Consider the following 13,572-nt stretch of genomic DNA (forward strand, 5'->3'; position numbering starts at 1 on the left):
GATGTAAACACTTTTACCGAACAAATTCCTTATTGCGCATCAAAAAAGACGTGACTCTGCAATGGGACAGCATAACTGGACCGATCTCATTTCACAGCATCTGAAATGCTAGTTTTGTCATTCTAAAATGACAAAAGGTGTCGTCAAAGTGCTCTATTATAATTAACTCCCAGAGCTGCGTTCCCAAACAGCAGGCTCTAAAAAGAAGATAACATGACCGTGTTTCGTCTGCGTGCTCTGAAGTTCGTAATTTATTGTATATAAACATTATTATATACAGTGCCTTCTCCCACTGCAGCAAATTCATTTTTTCTTTGTTATTTAGTGCAAGTTAATCAGGAAGTGACGATTTTGTTCCCTTCAACTGGATGGAAACAATGTTTTATTTGCAAATGTTTTATGTGATATTCCAATTTTGTGCATAAGTTTAATTTGAAACTTTGGATGGAAACATAGCTATTGTCTGTATGGATGTAGCTGTAGCTGATGTGATGGGATTCTCCACCTGTTTCGGTCCTTTGTCTTTTTGGTGGTGACTCCACCTGACACTGCTGATGTCCCAGTGTTTGAGCTCCAACACTCAACGTGTGTGTGTGTGTGTGTGTGTAAATCTGAAACACTGAGTCATAAAATGTTTTTATTTGTTTGGCTCTTTGCTTGTTTAATTAATAAAGCGCCTAGTGTTTTAAGCTTCTGACAGGAATCTCTCTCTCTCTCACACACACACACACACACACACAGTTCAATGTGAATCTAAAGCTGGATTGTTCTGCTGAGTCAGAGATTCATTTACTGGATTGAATTCAGAGTGATACATTGATTTACTGATGAATGTTTACCTTTAATCAATCACACACACACACACACACACTGATCTGTCTACAGAATCGGTTCATTTGAAACCTTATTCATCGGAACCCAACAGAAATACTGCTGAATCCAAACACACCAGCACCTGCCTAGTGACAGCCTAGCAACCTCATAGCAATGGTCCAGCAACTGCCTAGCAACCATCAAAACATAATTGGCACCTATCTAGCAACACCTTAGGAACCATCCAGAACACTCTTGCAGCCACATAGCAATGCTCTATCAACTATTGATAACACCCTAGCAACCAACCAGAACTTTTTATCAACTGCCTAACAACACTTTAGAACAAAACACCCTAGCAACAACATAGCAACTCTAGAAACTACTGTGAACACTGTAGAAACTGCACAGCAACCACACCAGAGTTGCTAGTGACAGCAGAACTGGCTAGCAAACACATAGCAATGCCCTAGCACCCACCCAGGTCTGCCACATAGCAGCAACCTAGCAAAGGCCTAGAAACCACCTAAAACAGAATACCAACTGCCTATTAATACCTTTGCAACCATCCAACCATAGCAACAACAAAGCCATGCCCAGAAACCACTCCAGGGACACCAGTATTGTAAAACTGGCTAGCAAACACATTGCAACACCCTAGCAACCACTGAGTACACTCTAAACAACTGCCTGGCAACACCCTAGTAACCACCCAGAACAAATTAGGAACTGCCTATTAACAACATTACAACCATCCAGAACACTATAGCAATGCCCTAGCAACTACAGAGAACACCCTGGCACCTGCTCAGCAGCACTCTAGCAGCCACATAGCAACGCCTTAGCAACGATTCAATGCACATTATCAACAATATAGTGTTAATACCCAGCGTTCTGTTCTGGGTGGTTGCTAGGGACAGTATTTGTGCTTGTCTTGAGTTTCTAGCGTGCTGATTGAGCGTGATGTGTTGACTGTGTGTGCAGCTCTGGTCAGGCCGGCGGCGTCGCTGATCGAGTGTTGGCTCAGCTGCTGACAGAGATGGATGGAATCGAACAGCTTAAAGATGTCACGGTTCTCGCCGCAACCAACCGACCTGATATGATTGACAAGGTAGGACTGATCCATACACACACACACACACACACACACACACACACACACACAGAGATGACAATGCTGAATTTCACTCAGGAAGGGAATGAAACGGTTGGACACACACTCACTCGGGTACACACGTTTCCTCCTGCTGGGTTTGAGAGCTTCCACTTCCTGCAGTCAGAGGCTCACAGCAGCTGTCACTCATTCTGATTGACAGCTCCTCCTTCAGTCTGAGACCCCCTGCGGGACACCCGTCTCTCTCACACACACACACACACACACACACACACACACACACACACACACACGGCCTCATTTGAATCTCAAACAAGCAAATGGAGAAACACTCAGTGTCAAACTCACACCTGAACTCTCCTCAGCTGTCATGAGAGTGTGTTTATTTTGCTGCAGTTTATAGTTTGGTGTCAAAACTATCCCTTAAGTTTGGATAAACCTCCTTTTGGGGACATTTGAGGAACCTCAGCTGGAAAAAAAAAAAGATCCTTAAAGTATTTTATTTTAGGGTTTATGCTTGTAGTCATAATTAACTTTTATTTTATAATCATTTTAAATTATTGAATAGTTATTATTAAATAATTAAAAATGATTAATAATATTATTACATAATTAAATATGTTTGATAATAGGGCTGCCCTCTAATAGGCAACTATAACCGTTAGTCGACCAGAAGAGGCTCGGTCGACCAAAATTGTATTATTCGCTTAGTCGCAGAAAAAAAAATCCACAGGTGAAGTCACGCAGTCTGTGACGGACAGATTGTTAACGGCTGCTCTTTGTGGTAATGCAGTACATCAGGCAGGACATCCAAACACTCGCATATCATTCATCGACCTCAAATATGTAAGTATTAGCAACTTTACATGGCCGCTCAATCTAATGTCAACCTAGAGAAATGTGCTCCATGAGGAAGCTGAACAGTAGCTCACTTAGGAGTGTGCGATTATTGAAAAAAAAAAAAAAAAGATCTCTATTTTTGGGGATTTTTTTGATAACGATAATTACACCGTATTTTGCAGTGTGTGTTATTGTTCTGATATCTGACTACCGTGGACAGCTACAGTTTTTGATATTCTTCATATTCTTTGTGGTCAGTTCACATCAGTGATGGATATTAATCTTTTCATACAAGTTTAAATAGATTTTTACCTTTTATGGGAAATTTTACCTTTTAATAAAGCCTTTTTATTTTCTAAAAGTGTGCATCTTTTGAATTAAATTGTTACATTTAATCAGTCAGTTAGAACAGTTAGTATATTATGCACAGAGCTGCGCTCGCTTTTCTGAGGTACACTATTCGTTCCATCTAAACAAACAAAGGGTGATCAAAAGTTCGGAGATGTCCATGATAAACAACGGGAAACTGTCCTCTTCAGGGTAACGTTAGTCTGTTTGTGTAATGATACCGTATAGCGCTACAGCTCTCGTTAAACCTGTGAAGTGAAAGAAACCCGTCTCACTTTAAACCCGTTTTTCTCAAAATTCCTTTCCTGAAAATCATAGCTATCAGCTAACTTCAGATAGCTGTAACTTTTGTCAAGCTATGGACAAAATAAAAACAGTTTTGGAAAGGGCTTGAACCCAGCTTTCATATGGTATCAAAACCTAAAAAAGATCAGATTTCACCATGTGTTGGGTTCTAGTCTAGACATGCATGCACTCCGTAGCTGTTCTGTTTGGTTTTTGCAAAATACTCGATAATGTCAAATTGCACATCGTTAAAACAACAATTACTATATTATCGCAGACGATATATATCGCACACCCCTAAGCTCCCTTCAGGACAGATGGAGGCGCCGGTGCCCTCACTTGCTCTTAACATACTCTCTCATTTTTGGTCGTACAGATAAGAGTAATACATCTTTCGAGTCTCTAAAGACTCTGTTTATGTGTGCGCTCACAATAACAAAACATCGTGCTTTAGTAAAATAATGAAAGTAAACAGGACGCTCTTTCTGTCTCGGTCTCTCTGAGCTTGAAACTCTGTATACTTGCCTCACAGACATGAAAAATATGTCTATAGAGAGTGAAATGTCTACTTTTTTAAATAAACCAATTCAAATGGAAAACAAATGTTCTCCGATTATGTAATCCGTATGAAACATGCATACAGACGTACGAGTCAGTGTCGCCGACTTCATCTCTCAAATCGAGAACACTAGTTTATCAATGCATTATTAAAATGTTAATGCAGCCCCCTTACTGTTATTCTCTGATTCATTCATAATCATTACTTCTGCCGGTGCGCTGTGGCATGCTTTAGGCGTGCGCTTGAGCACTTATCAGGCTATGTATACAATTAAAAGCTCATTATGATTTAAATGGTTTATTAATAAACATGCAATTAGTCAAGTAATGCTTAAAATGAACGACGACTCGTCAACCAGAAAAATATTTAGTTGAGGGCAGCCCTAATGATTAGAGAATTCATAATAAAAACTCCTTTTGGGGACATTTGAGGAGCCTCATTTAAAAAATATATATATATATTTTTACGAATTTATTTTATGAATCAAATTTATTTTTTTTATAGAGTTTGCGGTGTTTGTGGGATGTTGTGGTGTGTAGTATGCCGTAGTGATCTGATAGATCAGTCAGGACTACATTTATATGCTCATCAATATTCAGATATTACACAGAATCGGTCAGTATTCTGATATTGGGTCATGTAAATGCCTCGTTAATGCAGAAATTTAGAATGAAATTCAGACAGTGTTTCCTCACAGCTGTGTGTTTGTTTGGAAAAAAGGGAAAAATGAGCAAGAGACAGACAGAGAGAGAGATGGAAAGGTGATCTGGTTGTTCTCCTGCTCTGAATGTCTGTCAGCGCTTGAGTGTGATGTGTCTGCAGTGAGAGCCAGTGACACACACACACACACACACACACTTCACCTGTCTCCAGACCTTCTATAAAGCAGCTTCCGCTCCTTCAACGGACAAAATGTTGATTCTCACAGAGAATCATTTATAATTTAAGATGATTGTGACTCATTTGAATCATTTGACACATTTAATAAGGCTTCAGTGTGGCTGCAGTGTTTTATTTGGCAGTCTTTTGTCATTTTAAACAGTTGTGTTTGTCTGAACGCTGTTCTGTTTAGTTGTTTTGTGGTGTTTTAGGGGTTTGTTGCAGTCAGTGAGTTTCTCATCTGGTCTCCTGTGAGCCACTTCTAAACAGAAGGGGGCGCCAGACCAGATCAGTCCGGTTTACTCAGATGTTCTTCCTCTGTATGTGTCTTGTTTTCCAGTACAAATATCTAAACATTCTTAAATCAAGATATACTATACATGGAGATGCAAAATTACTTATTATATTGCCTTGTTTTCTGAGAAATGCATCAAAAATAAGTGAATTTTTCCTTTTTTTTTAAGCATAAACTTTTGTAATAAATTTTTCACTTCAATTATTCACTTGATTTGAAAAAGAAAATAATAATAAAATATAATAAAAAAAATATTAGAAATGAATAAAAAAAGTACTTTGTAAAATAAAAAATGTTTAATCTTATATTCACATTTGTTTCTTTTGAGCATAATCTGTATTATTAAAATTAAAACATTTAGTTTAATCTTCAAATCCAATTGTAAAATAAATTGTATTTTAAAAAATTACAAATATTTAAAATTAATAAAAAAATAAATTAATTTACAAATATTTTTATAGATAAAAAATTATACAAAGTAATAAAAACGTCATAATTCTGCTGCACGTCCAGCTGTATTAACTTTGAAACGTTTGGATCAATCTTCAGTGAGTGTTTGATAGATGCACTTAAAATTATTTGTGATTTAATTATTAAATGCTAGAAAATTTCAGAAATAGAGTGAGAGGAATAAACTTAATTCAAAGGGAAAACAAGATATTTTTTCTAACTCCATTGGCAGAAATTTGTTCTTGTTTTAAGCAAAAACTCACTTAATTTTAATCCATGTTTCAGAAATTAGTCGTTGTGCAAAAGCCCTCATTCTCTCTTGACAGTAAAATGTGGCTCTGAGCTGCGTTCATTGTCTGTCCGCTAGCTGATCTGCCGCTCGACTCGTTGCGGTTTGAGGAAAGCGTTCAGAAAAACAAGCAGCGCAGAATATGAGACCTACAGCGCTTCGGCTCAGATCGGTCCAGAATCCTCCCGACGGGATCCAGAACCTCAGGAAGAGCTGCCAAAACCGGAAGCACTTAAAGCTTGCTACAGGAATGTGAATGTTTGTGTTTGTTCTGGCCGGAGCCGCGTGTTTCAGATGTTTTACAGTGTTTTTCTTTGAAGAAAAACACAGCAGGAATGAGGTATTTGAGTTATTGGAAGACTTATCAAGGCCTTTAAACTGCTGTGAGTGTGTGTGTGTTAGAGAGAGCATGTGAGAGAGTGTGTGTGTGTGTTAGAGAGAGTGTGTGAGAGAGTGTGTGTGTGTGTGTGTGTGTGTGTGTGTGTGTGTTAGAGAGAGTGTGCAAGAGTCTGAGAGTAAGTGTGCAAGTGCGTGTGTGTGAGCATGTGCGTGTGCGAGAGTCTGAGAGTGTGTGTGTGTGTGTGTGTGAGCATGTGCAAGAGTGTGTGTGTGTTAGAGAGAGTCTGTGAGTAAGTGTGCGAGCGTGTGTGTGTGCGAGAGTGTGAGTGTGAGAGCGAGTGTGTGTAAGTGCGCGAGTGTGTGTGTGTGTGCGAGAGTGTGTGTGTAAGTGCGCGAGTGTGTGTGTAAGTGCGCGAGTGTGTGTGTTTGCGTGTGAGAGAGTGTGTGAGAGTGTATAAGTGTGTGAGCGTGTGTGAGTGTGTGTGAGTGCGAGTGTGTGTGTGTGTGGGGCCCCGGGGGACGTGGCTCAGTGTGGTGAGCAGGTAACTGGATCTGTGGAGGGAGGATGGGAGGAACGCAGCGCTGCGGAGAACAGAGAAACAATCCTTTAAATCCGGCACAAGGATCCTGACTGCTATCAGACTTCAAGCAGCCTGTCGGTGTCCGATTGCAGCAAACGCTGAAAAACACAACTCAACCTCCTCTGAAACATGATTGGAGGATATTATTGAATAAATCATGTTCATAAATACACATGTTCAGGTTTTGTGTCTGGTACTGTAAGTCACATTTCGCCAGAAATAAGCAAGAAATTATGTTTTGTGTAATGAAAATCAAGGCTATTTTTAGGAAAAAAAGGATTGTTTTTCATTCACCTTTTCATTATTGTAATGTGAAAATTGTGCTTATCATTAGGGTAATGATAAAATTTAAATATTAATAACTAAAACATCAATGAATGCTGTTCATTGACTTCAGCTCGGCATTCAACACAATAATCCCACAACAGCTCATAAATAAACTAAACCTGCTGGGCCTTAACAATTCCCTGTGTAATTGGATCCTGGACTTTCTAACCGGAAGACCTCAGTCAGTCCGTGTCGGCCACAACACCTCGAGCACTACCACACTGAGCACAGGTGCCCCACAAGGCTGTGTGCTGACCCCGCTGCTCTTCACACTGCTGACCCACGACTGCACTGCCAAGTTCAGCTCCAACCACATCATCAAGTTTGCTGATGACACAACAGTGGTAGGTCTCATCAGCAACAACGATGAAACGCACTACAGAGAGGAAGTGGCACAGCTGGCTGAATGATGTGGCACCAACAATCTGTCCCTCAATGTGGAGAAGACAAAGGAGGTTGTGATGGACTTCAGAAAAAACTCCGTTGACCACCCCCCACTGACCATCGACAGCTCGACTGTGGAGAGAGTCAGCAGCACTAAATTCCTGGGGGTGCACATCACAGAGGATCTCACCTGGACCACCAACATGTCACTCTCCAAAAAGGCACAACAGCGCCTACACTTTCTCCGCCGGCTGAAAAGAGCAAGTCTCCCTCCACCCATCCTCACCACATTCTACAGAGGCACCATTGAGAGTGTGCTGACCAGCTGCATCACTGTCTGCTACGGGAACTGCAGTGCTGCTGACCGCAAGACCCTCCAGCGGACAGTGAACACAGCTGCAAAGATCATCGGTGCCCCTCTCCCCTCCATCCTGGACATCTTCCTTACACGATGCTCCAGCAAAACCAACAGCATCGTGAAGGACTCCACCCATCCCTCCCACAGTCTCTTCCAGCTCCTACCACCAGGAAGACGGTACCGGAGCATCAGAGCCCACTCCGCCAGACTGCTCAACAGCTTTTTCCCCAGGCTGTGAGAGCCCTGAACTCAAACCACCCCGCCCCCCTCTGAAACCCCATGCAAACCCCTACCTCCTGAAACATGGACCACCCCCCACCCCAAACCTTACCACACCAAAGAAAAAACAGTATGGAACTTTTTTTGTGCAATTGGAAGTGTGCTACACACAGGTGAGTGGGCCTGTACAAACCACCTGTAGTAACGCACTCTCCTCTATGTTCACTAGACACTTCACACACACTGCTGCGTGAACACAATCCCACAAAAGACTCAGCAATATATGTATGTTTATATGCTCATGCACTACAAATCATCCTGCACTGTTCCCCAACCAGCTGCTGACTCAATGTCTCTCTTTGCACATGAACAGTATTTGTGAAGCATTCATATAGTTTGTATTTTTTATCTTCTATTTTTTTAGTGTGTATAGGGTAAATACTTATATATATATATATATATATATATATATATATATATATATATAGTATACTTCTAGTTAAATCTGTCAGTAGGTTAGTAGTGTATAGGTTTATAGTGTTTTTTACTTCATTGTTGTATGTCTGTATTTATGTAGCACCGTGGTCCTGCAAGGCACGACATTTCGTTCCACTGTATGTCCCCACATGTAGCAGAATGACAATAAAGCTCAACTTGACTTGACCTAATAGTAACAAAGTAAAATAAAACAAACACATTTAAAAAAGAAAAAGTCCTTTTGAACAGTAAAAACAAATACAAAACAATTTTTAATAAATTATACAAATTACAAAAAAAATGATAAAACTCTTAAATTAAAATAATAAAAATGAATAAAATAAAATATACAATAAAATAAAAATATTGTTTTTAAATTTTAAATTAATACAAATTAATCAAAACACTATTGTAAAATAAAAATAATAATAGTAAAACTATTTTTAAAAAATTGAATTTAAAAAATAAAAATTAATGTACAATAAAATGAAAATATGAAAAATATTTTTATAATACAAATGAATAAAAATACTACTGTAAAAATAAAAAATTAAATGAAAAAAATTGTCCATAGTGTCCAGGATGATTTTCAGGACTGTAATGAAAATTAATAATTAAGATTTGAAAGTAAATGTTTAATTATCATGAAAATAATGTTCCTGATCTTAAAACAGGCTTAATTTTCTTACTGCAAAATATATTTTAGATTATTCTTTTGATTTGAGGGTTTTGATTCTTTTGATTTGATTTTTTCTTTATTCAGTTCACCTTTTCAGTTCAGTCTTTTTATCTAAGAAATTCATCAAAATGAAGTGAGTTTATGGTTAAAATGAGATCAAATCTCTGCCGATAGGGTCAGAAGAAAAATCAACTTGCTTCAAATCCGATCTATTTTTCTGACCCCACTGTCAGGTATGGTTCTCGTTTTGATATTTGTAGTTTTTATGGTGGTGCTGGGGTTGTTGTGTAATTCTGGACTGGAGCGACGGTTGAAAACATTCTCTTTGCGCTCAGCTCAACGGAACTGGGTTTAGATGACACAAAAGATCAGGCGGTGCGCGCACACACACACACACACACACACACACACGATGCTTCCGCCGCTCGGCTTAGCGCTTTACAGAGACGACAGATCGAGCGAGGCAGGAAATGAAGGCTCTTTGTGAGGCAGATCTGCCAGGATTTCCAGCATGTGCAGTCTTGCCTTTCGGCTGATCAGACCACCACAACTGCAGCCAGGAAATCTCCCTCCTCAAGATTAAAGCTCTTTCTGCTCGTCTGTGTCACATGCTGCCTCCCATCCCATCCCACAAAGACCAACTTAAAAACTTCTTCATATATTCAATAGAAATGTTAAGACTTGTGCAGGATCACATTTGTAGGATTGAAATAGATTTTATTTTTATATTTGCTGTTGCCACTTAAATTTTAGTTCACATTTTAGTAATTTTGCTGTTTTTATTCTTATTTATTAGTTTAATTTCTTATTTATAGTTTTTGTTCATATTTTTATTTTATTTTTTTTCTATTTTTACTCTCATTTTAGTTAATGCTTTACCAATTTTGTTGTATTTTTATTAGTTTTTTATGTCTGTATTTTCTGTCATTTTTATTTAGTTTTAATTTTTATTTATAGTTTTATGTTTTGAATTAGATTGTTTTATATTTTCTGTTGTCTTTTAAATTTTACTTGGTTTTAGTAATTTTTGCTGTTTTCAAGTGTCTATTTTTATTGTTTTATTTATTAGTTTTATTTTTTATTTATACATTTTGTTCATATTTTGATTTAGATTTTAGTTTGGTATTTTCTGTCACACTTAAATTTTAGTTAATGTTTTAGTAGTTTAGTAAGTTTTTTTGTCTATAGCTTTTAGTAATTTATTTATTTGTTTTAATTTTGATTTAAAGTTTTCTTCATGTTTAAATGATACATATATTCTGTTTTCACTTAAATGTTAGTTAGTTTTGGTCATTTTACTATATTTTTATTAGTTTTCTTTAACTGTATTCTTTTTACTCATTTTATTTATTAGTTTTATTTGTATAGTTTTTGTTCAAGTTTTTAATTAAACTTTTTCATATTTTCTTTTTTTCACGGATTTAAATGGAAAGTTTTAGTTATTTTTGCTGTATTTTTGTTAGTTTTTAAATAATATTTCTATGTAATTTTTATTATTTTGGTTTATTATTTTGCTTATTTACTTTATTTTAGTATTTGAAGAAATGTTGCCTTGGCAACTAGCTGAAATGAAATAAGTTTAATGTTTTTTTATATATATATATTATTTCAATTAATGCTTATTTTATTTCAAACAACAAACATGTTTTATAGTTTTAGATTTAGTTAACTATAATACGTTTATTGATCAGTTAAATTGCATGTTGTCTCAATTTTCCAGTTTATTTAAATTTCTTCATTTAGCAGATGTTTTATCCCGAGTGATGAGGAAGTGAAGCTGCTTTCTGTATTGTATGAAGTGCTATAGAATTAAATGTGACTTGGCTTTTCTAAGCACACGATGCTGTTATCATGCTAATTGATAGTAAAAGCTACAGAACGGAGCAGTGTAATTCACTCCGAGAGAATGAGTGTCTGTGAAACCTAACACCGCTCCTCCACACACGCAGACGGTAACAGATGCAGCGCCTCATAAATCTGCCCCTCGTGCCCCTCCGGGGGCAGATCACCCTAATAATACCCCATTGTCTGTCCCGGTATGTGGGGATCCTCCTCTGCTCCGCTCGCCTCCCAGCAGCACATTAAAGCCTCTTACAGGTGGATTAGAGGAGCTGTGAAAGCTTTCATGATCTGTGAAGTCAAACACATCGGATTCATTCACCGCCTTCTGTTGATTCTGAATGGCATCGTTTTGTTTTTGCAAACAGAGAAGGCATGAACGGTTTGAACTTGATTCACTTCACTCATGCTCCTGGTCTTATTGTGAGCGATTCATCAGTGCACTTTATTATAAAGGAAAGGGTTTCTTCTTTGTGATGTTAAATATTTGTGAGGTCATATAGTGTTGATTTAGTCAAGGTTTGGAATAATTAAGAAAGTGTCTTTTGCTCATCAATGCTGCATTTATTTGATCAAAAATACAGTGTAAAATGTGAAATATTTGTACAATCTTAACTATCTGTTTTCTCTGTGAATATCTGTTAAAGAGCCTTCTAGAATTCTACAAGTGTTGAGTGAGACTGTCACTGTATAGAAAACAGTTAAACTGAGTTGCTTTAAAAGAAGGATTGTTCTGTGCATGTGACTCCAACAGAATCACTCAGACTCTCCAGCTGGATGTCTGTTTCTCTGACACTCGTTCTCTTATGATCTGTAGAGATGTATATGCATCTAATTTAAAGAGCAGAGCAGCAATGTTTGTCCTGAAGCAGCTCACAGACTCTCCTCGAGAGATGAATTGATCTGGCTGTCTCTGTTAAACACATCTCCTCACGTATCTCTCTGTCTCTCTCTGTATTCGTCCTCTGGCTGGCCTGTCTTTCTTTTGGCTGGTTTTCTCTGCTTCCTTCCTGTGTTAATTGCTCTCCTGTCTCAGCGAGGGACGAGGCTGCCAGCGCGCGTCTCTTTGGATGAACATTCATTATGCGCTCAGTAATTGTAAACAGACACACACACACACACACACACACACACACAGACAGTGTGTCTATCAGTGTCAGTCAGTCATAATATCATTATTTAGTCTCGGTACATCACAAAAATGATGTTCTTTCTCCGTATTTCTGCTTGTTTTCCAGTAACTAAACATTCTTAAATTAAGATACATTTACTGGAGAAGCAAAATTACTAAAGATATCAAGTCTTGTTTTCTGAGAAATGCATGAAAATAATGTGTTTTAGCTTAAAACAAGAACAAATATCTGTTAGTGAGGTCAGAAAAATAATCGTGTTTTCCCTTAGAATTAAGTAGATTTTTCTGACTCCACTGGCAGATATTTATTCTTGTTTTAAGCATAAACTAATTTTTTTTTCAATATCAAATTATTAGAAAACAAGACTTACTATCAAGTCGCTTTGTGTCTTGAGTTACTAGAAAACAAGAAAAAAAATGTAGTGTACGGTGTGTTTCTCTGTTGGGTTGGATGTAAAGGTTTAGTTATGTGGTGTTTTTATAGTGTTATGTCACAATTTGAAGGAGAAAATAACTCATTAAAGCAGGGGTGTCAAACTCTATTGCTGGAGAGCCACAGCCCTCATTAAACGCAGCTGATCCAGCTAATCACGTCCTGCAGGCTTATTTGAGAAATACATGCTTTGTGTGTTTGAGCTGGGTTGGAACTAAACAGGGTTGTGGCCCTCCAGGAACCGAGTTCGATACCTCTGCATTAAAGGGAAAGCTGCAGTATTACTGTGCAACTAATCAGTAGTTTTGCTGTTTTTAGTTGGGTTCTTCTCAGAACAGATACTGAGTGATCAGATCTGCTGAATTTGACTGAGAAAAGTCAGTTTTGTCTCTGTGTTTGATGACCTGTAAACTGTGTGTGTGTTGAATTCTTCTGTTGCCGAGCGATACTTTGTAACAGCCCTCATATGAGCAGTGTTTACTGCTGTGTCGTGGGCGGCAGGAAGTCACACACACACACACACACACACACACACACACAATGGGCTGTTTCTGTTCCTGTTTATTTTTTTATAGATCTAACAAACCCAAACACTCAAAGCTGGTGATGCTTAAAGGAACGGTTCACTTAGAGTTTGATGCTTTTATTTGATCAAAAATACAGTAAAAATTGTGAAATATTATTACAATGTAAAACAGCTGTTTTCTATGTGAATATGTGTTAAACTGTAATTTATTTCTGTGATCTGCAGCTGTATTTTCAGCATCATTACTGCAGTCTTCAGTGTCACATGATCTTCAGAAATCATAATAATATACTGATTTACTGCTCAACAAACATTTCTGATTATTATCAATGTTGAACACAGTTGTGCTGCACAATATTTTTGTGGAAACATTTTATTTCTCAGGATTCACAGATAAGTAGAAATA

At 37.7% G+C, this 13,572-nt stretch overlaps 1 protein-coding gene across 1 annotated transcript in view; it reads left to right on the top strand.

Moving 5' to 3' along the window:
- Nucleotides 1-13,572, top strand: part of LOC306883269 (ATPase family gene 2 protein homolog A-like) — a 54,199-nt gene that overhangs the window by 23,762 nt on the left and 16,865 nt on the right. The window contains exon 14 of the mRNA XM_079438410.1: nt 1,798-1,924. Coding sequence (XP_079294536.1) covers nt 1,798-1,924 — 127 coding nt within the window. The remainder of the gene's footprint in view (nt 1-1,797; nt 1,925-13,572) is intronic.

Source organism: Barbus barbus, assembly GCF_936440315.1.
Source record: "Barbus barbus genome assembly, chromosome: 17".
Lineage (NCBI taxonomy): Eukaryota > Metazoa > Chordata > Actinopteri > Cypriniformes > Cyprinidae > Barbus > Barbus barbus.